Source organism: Lactuca sativa, chromosome 5, assembly GCF_002870075.4.
Source record: "Lactuca sativa cultivar Salinas chromosome 5, Lsat_Salinas_v11, whole genome shotgun sequence".
NCBI lineage: Eukaryota > Viridiplantae > Streptophyta > Magnoliopsida > Asterales > Asteraceae > Lactuca > Lactuca sativa.
Window position 1 is genome coordinate 190,739,053 of NC_056627.2, and position 11,655 is coordinate 190,750,707.

Here is an 11,655-nt window from a genome sequence, read left to right on the forward strand (position 1 = left end):
GCTTCTAATTCATTTGTGGTTGCTTCTAGATTTTAGTTCAAGGCTTAGTAGGCGTGTAAGTGGCAATTTAACACCTTAGAAGGAGTTTACTACCCATGAATGGGTGTTTACGGCCCAAGCATGTTCTTGGGTAGTAAACTCATTTTTACTCCTCTAATGATGAGTTTAAGGTGTTATAAGTCCAATCCCATAATTCTATAAGCCATATCTAAGCTCCAATGGTGGTTTGGAAGGGTTTTAAGGCTCAAAAACCCCATTTTTATGTGTTCACGGCTCAAGAATGTTCCAAGGCCGTAAACACATGTTTATGGTCCTAAATCATGTTTTGAACTCGAATTTGAAGGCTAAAGATGTTATACTAGGAGTTAGGGTAGTTACCTTGTTGATTTGAAGCCTTAATTTGATGATTTTGGACCCTTAGATTGGATTTGAGGAGAGAGGTTAGAGAGAGAGTGAAAAAGCTTCAAATGAGGCTTAAACCACTTTATATATGGTTCGGGTTTGGGACACGGTGGAATTCTACCCGATACCGACGTTAAACGGGACTTTTGGTCGTGCCCAATTAAGCTGTCGTAACCCGGCGGGACCGAATCTTAGAAATTTTCAAATTAATAATTTGGGCCATTTTCATGAGTTTCTAAGGGGTTTGAACACTCATGAGATTATAATAAACATATAAATTTAAATAACTTAGCCCAAAAACGAAATCGGAACGAATCGTTAAAGACGGGTTTTACGGACGAAATGGGTTTCGGCGATGGACAACTTCGGGTTGTCACAAGTTTAGGTGCGGGATTGTCAATCCCGTATAGAACTATACACAAATATCACGATCTCCCTCCAAGAGATTTTGGTTTATAATACAGGGCTTGAAATGCGTACTTGCGAGTATGTTGAAGCTGAATGTCTCACAGCACTTAGTATTGATAGATTTATGAAAAGAAAAGTCTATATTTCATGTAGAAGAAAGTATTTCATTTTCACAACGTTGACGTAAAGATGTATTGAATAGCTTGTAAACTATACCCATTATAGTTTTTCCGAAAGTGTGTACCGTTTGGTGATAAAAACTCGATGTAATTCTAACTTTGCATGTAAATTATAATGTTGATATCGAAGTTCTTTAACATTTGTAAATATGTAGGTGGTGTAGTTGGATTTGTATAAAACGATGAGTTTTTCTTATATTGCACTTGTATTTCCCCCCATAAAACATGAAAATACGTGAAAATGAAGGGGTATGAACTCACTTGTTTGGTTTGAAGAGAGTGAGACGAGAATCGAGCAGAACTTCGACTCCGGAAAGCTGCATCTTCGGATTCCTCGGGGATCTCGATAGTGTAAAAAACTTCGTCGGGGCTCGGGTATGGAATCGAGGGTGTCGGGATAGTCTCTGGAGCTTAAGAGAGTGTAAGAGTGAGAGGAGCGTTGAGAAATGTGTGCCAAAACCCAGGGCTTATGCACTCTATTTATAGTGCAAAAACACCCCGTACGCTGGGCATACTCTAGGGGTACGCTGGGCGTACTCCGGAGTCGTCATCGCTTACGACTCGAGCCTAGCTAGCCTGTTAGCCGATGGGACGCGACCCTGCGTCTGAGTACGCTAGGCGTACACTAAATTACGTTGGCCGTAATTTGTATTTCCAACTTCTAAATTCCGTAACTTTAGCGTACGAGCTCTGTTTTTTGCGTTCTTTATATCCACGCGTAGGTGAGACTATGCTCTAAAACTTTTATTTAGACTCTATCGGCTAGTTTTGACTTTATTTTTAATAGTATATTTTTAGTAGGTCGTGACTGCTAAAGTCCGTTAAAAATCCATAACTTCTTTATCCGACGTCCGTTTTCGTTTGTCTTTTTACCATTGTACTCCTATTGTGGAGACCTTCAACTCACGTTTAGGTTGCATTGGCTAAAAATCGTTCGATCTTTAATTCGAGTTTTTAGCTGTCTACCGTTGTTACGAAACTTACTTCTTCATACAAAGTCCAATTTGGGCGTTCTGTTTATGTACGTTCACGGTTTAGCGTAATCTACGACTTTCGTTTAGATACCTAAGGCTGAAATACATTTTATTGGGATTTCACTTTTTACGTTTAGTAATGTTTTACCGGGTGTGTCGTGGATTTTCGAGTGATCATAACTTTTTCGTTATAACTCGGATTTGAATGATTTTTATGTTTTTAAAAACCTTGGCACGATATCTGACATCTGATGCATCCCAATTTAGATTTTAGAACCCTTTATAAAATATCTATAATTTGATTTATGATCATGCCATTGAAATCATAGAAATTTGTTTATGTATCATCCACTTACTGCATCCAATGATAGAAAGAAAACACACTCACCCTCTTCCTTTGGATCTCACTCTTTCTCTTTCTCTTCTAGTTGCCCTCCCAGTGAAATCAAAGAAGCAACAACTTCTCAAAAACTATGTTGTCGCCCTTTCGATCCAGTTTCCCCCCGATCTGAAATTGTCGAGATTATCAAGCCCAAACACCACTGGAAAACCCATTCTTTTCTTCTTCCTTTCTTTTCCTGTCAACTGGAATAACAATCCAAACACCCCTAAATGTTGTATTCCCGCTCCGAGGCTACCATCGATTCTGAAATAAGAAAACATAAGGGAGCTGCCGATTGCAGCCCCCATCGTTCGACGAAGAACCACCTAAACCCCCTGAATGCCGACTGATGTCGATGTGCTTCCCTTTTCTCGAGCTGTGGCTGCCGACGAACCAAATGCACCAAGGAAGGCTCGTCGGAGACCGATCGCTGCTACGGTTCATCACCGGAACATCCTCCTCGCCATCACAGCTGTTGACGATAACCATCACCAAGCCACCTCAGTTTGCTTCTTCAACCGTTCGATCCTTTCCCTTCCTTGATCTGTGGAGAAGACGACGAAGGACTCACCGGAGATCGACCTCCCCGTCCCTCCTCACGATTTGAATGACCACCATTGAAACTCCTTCATCGCTTCCTGTTCATTCGTTCCTCTCGATCCCCAAAACAGATGAAGAAGATGAGGCGTCGACCCTTTGGTATAATTGATGAAGTTGTCAAAATCAGTCCCTGCAATTGTAGCCAAAAATCAAAATCAGCCATTTGATAAAACCCTTATAAACCTAGTCCCATGTGATTTAGTCTTTTAAAAAATAGTCCCTAAACTGTTTTAAAAGATCAAAAATGGTCCCTCTGTGTAAAATAAATTACAAAATAACTTTTTCTCTTAAATATAAGATATTTGAAAACAAGTACCATTAGTTTAAAACATTACCAAACAAACCCGTAAACGTTTTAAAGTCCAAGAAAGGTGACCTCACGGTTATTCACGAAAAGCTTCACCAAAACGAATCGAGATCGAGATCATGCATCAAATGTGAGTTTTTATGGCCCCTCTTTTACTGTTTTAATATTTTGGGGGAGAATATATGCATGTCTATTAAAGTTGATGATTTTCAAGTTTTATATACAAAATAACATCATACTTTATTATTGGTCAAAAGTTTATGATATAGCTATCTAAAAATGTGATAAATCACCAAAAAAATCTGTTAAGTTAAAATAGATTGTTAAAAGATGATATATTTATACTATACGTAAAATATAAATATAGATATTGAGAAAATTCTTAAGATTATAAGTAGATTGCTATAATAACACATGTTGATATTATAAGTCACACGAATGATGATTGTATATGTATAAGTTAAAGTATCTCATTAAAGCACATAAAGGTATAAAAATGACCAAAACTTATTATTCACGTATAAAGCGAAAGTACATTGTCATAATTGATGGAAGATTAAATTCATGAAATTATATGATTATTAGTTAAAATTATAAGATTTAACTTTTAATACATATATAAGGTTATGCATAAATGAAGTGAGAATTTATTAATATATTTTTATATTAATTATAACAACATAACTTCATTATACTAAGTTATTTATTCTTATCACAATAAATAACATGATCGACTTCAGAGCTTAAGAGTCGTTATTTACGAAATAAATAATTGTCGGGTATTGTATTTAAAGACTTTATCTTTATCCCAAATTAAATGTATTAAAATTATTCTCGCATAATTTATATAAAATTTAGGGAATGTAGATCTACGGTCGATCCAAACTTGGATAAATTCAAAATTTAGCTATTATGCTAATACAACATCGAAACCGTATCTAGTATGATAAATTCTTGAAGTTATAAGAATTTCAGTTATCGTTTTCCTAAACAATGAATAATGTTACATATACAGTGAATTTAGAATGGATTATATAGGTTCATTATACTTATTCTATGTAGGTTCATCATACCTACCCGATGTATTCCGTATAGGTTCATCATACCTATTTCATGTAGGTTCATCATACCTACCCCATGTATTCCGTATAGGTTCATCATACCTATTCCATGTAGGTTCATCATACCTACCCCATGTATTCCATATAGGTTCATCATACCTATTCCATGAAGGTTCATCATACCTACCCCATGTATTCCGTATAGGTTCATCATACCTATTCCATGTAGGTTCATCATACCTACTCCATGTATTTCGTATAGGTTCATCATACCCATTCTATAGGTTCATCATACCTATTCTGAATACCATATCCTATACGTTTGAGTTTCCATTATAAACTATTCCGGGTTTCACGAAAGCTAAGATCTCAATAATTAGTAGAAACTCTCCAATATATAACCTTTAATCCTCGAGGGAACGACTAACGTCGGGTGTAAGTGTCATATTATTGATCTTATATAGTACGACCGCCCGCATGGAGTTGCTAGCTACAACTACATTTGACGAGAGGAATTGTGGCGCTGACGTTAGCATTATGGAAACATTACCATGTATTACAACGGGGTGAATGAATTTAGCACGCGCGCCTTATTATGGTGTCGGTGCATTAATAAAGTATAGTGTCACAAGTTCGGTTATGTGTAACATCCATAAATTTTACGCCAAATTTAAACTTTTTCAATCATAAATGTAATCAAACAAAGTTTGTTTACAAAAATGTTTTCAAATCCAAATCCATCAGAGTGTCCCAAAATCATAACATAAGGATGAGGAGCGGTACGGTCACGCCTTTGCCTTTCCACAATCTCCTGAAGTACCTGAAACAATAAACTGAAAACTGTAAGTCCGAGGGCTTAGTGAGCTACCCCCAAAATACCAATACCACGCTGACAATACCATGTCAGTAATAATCAATCAATCGACATGCATACTGGGCCATCGGCCTGACTGGATCGCCCTACCGGGTCTACAGTCTGTCTGAATCTATCCCGAGCCTTCGGTATGACAGGTCTGCCACGTGGGCCTACAGTCTCCCCGGACCGCTCATAGGGTATATTGACCTTCAGCACAAAGCAGGACCGCCTCAACCCAGCCACAAGCAAATAACCATGTGTGCATACTATCATATACATGCATATATAAACATCGAACATATCTGTCACACTGATCGTCAATCATAGAATTCTCCTGTAACTTCAGTACCGACCTAGTAGGTCACTAAACACCAATCCCTACAGATCATAAGAGCATAACATATTGTCTACCTCGATTCCGAACTAACAGATCATAACCACATACCATAACAATAATAACTAAAGGGGTCGGCCTTGGTGCCGTAGACCCTATCGATATAGTGAGGATAACTCACCTTACAGATGTCGACTCGAAAGGCAAACTCCAAATCTCGATTCACTTGACACATGCCCCACCACCTATTGTCATAGTACAATATACTCATAAGTCCTTAACCTTATAAGGTACTCCATAACCCACTAGTCAACCCCTGGTCATAGTCAAAGTCCTCAGTCAAGGTCAATAGTCCATGTTGACCTTAACTCGCCGAGTACCCTTGGGTACTCGCCAAGTTCACTAAAGTACATTCCAACTCGCCGAGTCATCGGAGTGACTCGTCGAGTTCCTTTGATTCTCGATCAAACTTAAGATCACCCGTCGAGTTCCCTCCTTGCAACTCGACAGATACACATTCATACATATCCCAGAGAAAACTCATCCGACTCGTCGATTTGTTCTTCAACTCATCGAGTCTTATGACGATCTTCATCGGACTCGTCGAGTTGTTCATCCAACTCGTCGAGTTCACGACCATCTTCATGTGACTCGCCGAGTCAACTTTGCAACTCGCCGAGTCCATTCAGTCCTCTTTCTATACAGACTTATTTTGAGCCATGCAGCGGCTCCAAATCACAGATCCAAGCTTCTAGGGCATGCTTATCACGTAAAGTTTCAAACTTTACGTGCATGCATGGCCTTAAAGGCTCCAAATGCCAAATCTAAGTTCTTAATGGGGCCACCTGCCCAAGAGGGACCTCAATTACATCCAATACTGTGACTATATCCTTCTAGAATCCAAGGAGGTTCCAAATATGAAGTTACAACTTCAGATCTAGCCCATAGCTCATCATACCAACTTGAAAATCCATAAAAGCCCTAGAACTCAACAAAAGGGAAAAAGGGAAGTAAGGATGGCACTTTGATACCTCCAAAGGATGCTAGCTGAGGTAAATCTGGCTTCCCACTCCTTCCTTGCTTCAATTTCCTTTGCACTCTTAGCTTTCTTCCTCCAAGATCCTCTTTTCCAAGCTTCAACACCACACCAAGGCACACACACACGAATTAGGGTTTTAAGGGGGCTCTCAAATACTATAAAGAGGCCATAGGAGGCTAAGGCTCCTTTAAATAGAGGTGCAAACCTCGGGATTTAGGGTTTCCACTGCCAGGTCCTACTCGCGCGAGTCTCACTATGGATTCGTCTAGTAGGTCACTTAACAAGCGATCCTATCCTGCTGCTACTCGAGTAGAGCTTAACCTAATAAATCTTATTTAAGCAATACCTGAGAATCGGGGCGTTACAAATCTCCCCCACTTGAACTAGACTTCGCCCTCGAAGTCCGTTATAATAAACAATGTCAGGTAATGCTCGCGCATCTCCGCCTCCGGCTCCCATGTCCACTCGGATCCCTTCCGATGTTCCCACTGTACCTTTACTAAAGGTATTTCCTTGTTCCGCATAATCTTCTTCTTCCTTTCCAAAATAGCCACAGGCCTCTCCACGTAGTTCAGGCGCTCATCGACCTGAATGTCATCCAACGATACCATTGCCTCCTGGTCCATAATGCATTTTCGCAATTGCGAAACATGAAATGTGCTGTGGATCCGGCTAAGCTCCTCCGGAAGCTCTAGCCTATAAGCAACCCTACCAACCCTGGCAATAATCCTGAACGACCTAATGTAACGGGGACCTAATTTTCCCCTCTTCCTGAAGCGGATCACACCCTTCCAGGGTGAGACCTTTAGAAGAACCATGTCACCCACCTGAAATTCCAGCTCAGTTCAGCGTCGGTCGGCATAACTTTTCTGCCGGCTCTGAGCGGTCTGCAGTCGCTGTCTAATCTGCTGTATCATTTCGGTAGTTTGCAGAACTACCTCTGTCCGACCCATCACCCTGTGCGCAACCTCACCCCAACAGACTAGGGTCCTACACTTCCGCCCATATAACAGCTCGAAAGGCGGGGCGCCAATACTAGAATGATAGTTGTTGTTGTAGGCGAATTCAGCAAGCGATAGGTGGGAATCCCAACTCCCACCAAAATCAATGACGCACACCCTCAACATGTCCTCGAGGGTCTGAATGGTCCGCTCAATCTGCCCATCAGTCTGTGGATGGAACGCCGTGCTAAAATGCAGTTGTTGAGTATTTGAGATATTGAAACTGATATGGCATATTTAGTTATTTAGGGAAGCCTTTTTAGGGTTAATCATTTTAGGATTCCCTACGTTGCCTTTACAGTAGAAATTCTTAATTGAGCTCTTCTAAGGCATTGGTTTTATATTAGGCATTTATTTTATATTTATGGTAGATATTTATTGTTCCCTATAAATAATCATTAGGTTTACTTTTGGTGTAAGGTTTTTATCTGATTAGGGTTTTTCTCTATATGTTCATGAGATAATCAATATACAAAAACCCTTTATCAAATTACTTGCATATTATGGTGATTGATTCTTGATTGTTCATGATATTCCGCATTCATCATCTCAGATTTATTCTCAACAAGTGGTATCAGAGCAGGAGACTGTGTAATTCATACACATCTCTTCTGTCGAAGAAGTTATTAGGGTTTCTAATTCCGCATTGATTGATATTAATTGAGCCGTCAATCCATATTGACGTATCTCATTAATTGTTGATCTAACCCTAACGATATATTACAAGTCTGATCTTTTACAGGTAATCGATCAAAAGTCATTACAATGTCCATGGATAATTCACAAACCAATCCAATCAACATCTCCAACAGCATTGGTTCTATGACAAGGATACCAATCTTGTATACACAAGACTATGAAGTTTGGACGCATCACTTTGAAGATTATGTGATTGGATCGGAGGATAATGGATACTTGATCTGGGAAGCGATCACTGTTGGCCCATTCGCTCACTCAAGTACCTCTAAGATTGTCAAAGCTCAGAAAGAGAACAATCAGCTTGTTAACGATGTCAAAGATATTCCTCAAGACGAGAAGGAAAAGTGTCAATGCAACATCAAAGCCCTGAGGATGATAAGGTTTGCGCTGCAGTCAGATACGTTTCGTTTGGTAAGTTCTTGTGCCACGGCTAAAGAGATCTGGGATAGATTAAAAGAATTTTATTCCACTGACGAAGATTTGGAACATTCAATTCAAACTCTCTTGCTGTCTGAATTTGGAGACTTTAAGCAGAAGCCTGAAGAGAAACTTGTTCAAGCCTTTGATCGCTTCAATCATCTTTTATGTAAGATGATAAATCATGGGATTGAAAGGAAAGTTATCGAACAAAAAGTTACTTTCATGAATGGTCTCAAATCCGGATGGATGGCTGTTGTATCTACAGTTAAAGCTCATGAACAGTTCAAGTCATATTCTCTGGCGAAACTAGTGGGTATTTTGAAATGCCATGAAAGTGCACTGTCTAAGGAAACGAATGTGGTTTCCACTCTGGGTTCTTTAGCTCTTGTCTCTAAAGGAAAAAGCTCAGTTGAAGAAGAAGAGGAATTAGATCTTGCCAATTATGATCTAACCGGTGAAGAATATGCCATGATGGTGTCTAATCCCAGAAAATTTATAAAGACGAAATTCCCAGCAGACAAGAACCGAAACTGGAAGGGTAGTTATAGCGCCGAAAAGATCAAGGAGGAACCGAAGATGGTATCAAAGTCTGAAGAGTCGAAGAAAGAAACGAAAGTTGGAGGAGACTCAGGATTCGACTGCCATTACTGTGGAGGCAATAACCATTTTGCAAAAGATTGTATGCTAAGAAAGAAAGAAGAAAAGATAAATGAAGAAGATGAGGAAGCGAGCCTCCTGAGAAGACTGGAGGAAATCAAGAAAAGAAAGTCTGCTGCTAACAATACTACCATGAATGCTTTAATTGTGCAGGATACAGACAACTGTGATAATTCGGTGGTGTGGAAGTTTGGTCCACAGATTCAGAGGATGAAGAAGTCAGGAAGCCCACTCATGGGAAGGCTATGCTGGTAAAAGAAGAACATGTACCAGGAAGGTGCTTTGTGGTAACCGAAGGTGTGTCTCAAATGACAGGATATACAACCGACGGGGGAATAGAACGCGAGAATGTCACACCCCAAAACCGATGGCGGAAACATTCCGGGGCGGAGGACATCATGTAAAGTATCACAACCAATGTACATAGCAAGCATAGTAAACACAACAATTACATCACATAGGAATATTTACATTTGTTTTAAAGCAAGAAAATACATGTTTAATCTATACATCAGTATAACAAAAGTAAAGACGTGAATTCTATACGCTCCGTCTTCTCCAAAAGATCGCAGGATACCTGTCTAACGAGAACCTGAGCATACAAGAAGTTTTAAAAATATCAGCATAAAGCTCGTGAGTTCATAAGCACGTTTGAAAGGAAAAACCGGTTATTTAATCTTGTGATAAATACTTCATTTCCTTTGATAAAGATTTCTGTAATATCGAAAACCATTGTGACTGAGTTATGAAATACATAAGCATGTTTTTCCCAGAAAATCCCATATTTTCTCACATGTAAGTCGATTTCCATAAAATAAGAAAAACCCTGACTAATCACCAGCAACTTAAGAAAACCATAAGTTAAGATCCCTGGAATACCCTCCGGTACGAAAGTAGGTAGTTTTAATACATTAAACTATAGATTAAGAACCGTGAAATACCCTCCAGTACGAAAGTAGGTAGTTTTAATACATAAAACTATAGATTAAGAACCCTGGAATACCCTCCAGTATGAAAGTAGGTAGTTTTAATACATAAAACTATAGATTAAGAACCCTGGAATACCCTCTAGTACGAAAGTAGGTAGTTTTAATACTTAAAACTATAGATTAAGAACCCTGGAATACTCTCCAGTACGAAAGTAGGTAGTTTTAATACATAAAACTATAGATTAAGAACCCTGGAATACTCTCCAGTACGAAAGTAGGTAGTCTTATTACATAAATAAGACTATAGAAGACAGAAAGAAATCTGTGAATAAAACTAATTAGTTTAATACGTATTGTGAGTCGTATAACCATACTAATTTGACCCGTGACCTCCTTGATGTTCTTCAGGCGTCGTTCGATTCCAAAATTTGTCACCCCAGGCGTGCCCGCCTAACTGTAGCTAGCAGTTAAGGTGTGGGATTATCAGTCGCAAATAGATCTATCCACAAATTTTACGATCTCCCTCTAGGAGACTCTGGTTATACTTCCGGAGAGGATTTACTGGTACCCCGAAGGGTATAACGAAGACAGTCTCACAAGCTAGTATTAACTTATTCACAGGATAATAGACCATTCTCGAGTTTCGAAATGATTTGGAACAAAGTAGAGTATAAATAATCAAATACGAGATAATTATTTAAGAAGATACTCTAGATTAAACATGGATAAACTAAATCAGACATAGTTTATATTGAATTTGCATGAATCTGAATCCGTAAAACCAGTAATAAAGATCCCAAATTATTCCCATAATAATTTGAATGATTTGATAAGTTCCCACATTGTTTTGAAAACTATGTAATTATATTCCGAAAACGTACCTTATGCTCCGCATATTACAAAAGGGATAAAGTATCTAAAGTTTGTCAGAAATTCGTATAATTACATTAGTTTTAAGTTTCGAAAACCTTATGATTTGCTTGTACCCCCCCCCCCCCCCCCTGAAAACATGAAAAACTCGGAAAAGTGTAGGGGTATGAACTCACCAGTCGAGAAATGTGTCGGGTAGGATGCTAAGTGTCAGTTTAAGGCTTGAACACACGCGAGGATCCTATGTAACATGAGGCGATACACAATTGTATCTAATTATACTTTGAATCACTAATTAATTAAGATAATACACTCCGAGACGTGGAAACACTTTATTTCAATTGTTAGGAGTGATACGGGTTGCATCTAAGGGGTGTAAGGCCTAGATATGGAGTTTGCTCTTCAAGAGTAAACTCTTAGGGGAGATTACAGCCCATAGACCATATCCCCAAGAGTTTACGGCCATAAACTCGTGGGTGGTGTGTTCTTGGATGCTTAAAGGTCTTACAACACTTGTGGAATTAAGCTAGGTTCAAT

At 39.0% G+C, this 11,655-nt stretch overlaps 1 protein-coding gene across 1 annotated transcript; it reads left to right on the forward strand.

The window, feature by feature from the left end:
- Positions 1 to 2,273: 2,273 nt before the first annotated feature.
- On the forward strand, positions 2,274 to 9,864 carry LOC128126460 (uncharacterized). The gene is made up of 2 exons (XM_052764405.1): positions 2,274 to 3,382; positions 8,286 to 9,864. Exon 2 carries the CDS (start codon positions 8,309 to 8,311, stop codon positions 9,572 to 9,574), a length of 1,266 nt encoding a protein of 421 aa, XP_052620365.1. The 5' UTR covers positions 2,274 to 3,382; positions 8,286 to 8,308; the 3' UTR covers positions 9,575 to 9,864.
- The last annotated feature ends 1,791 nt before the right edge of the window (positions 9,865 to 11,655 follow it).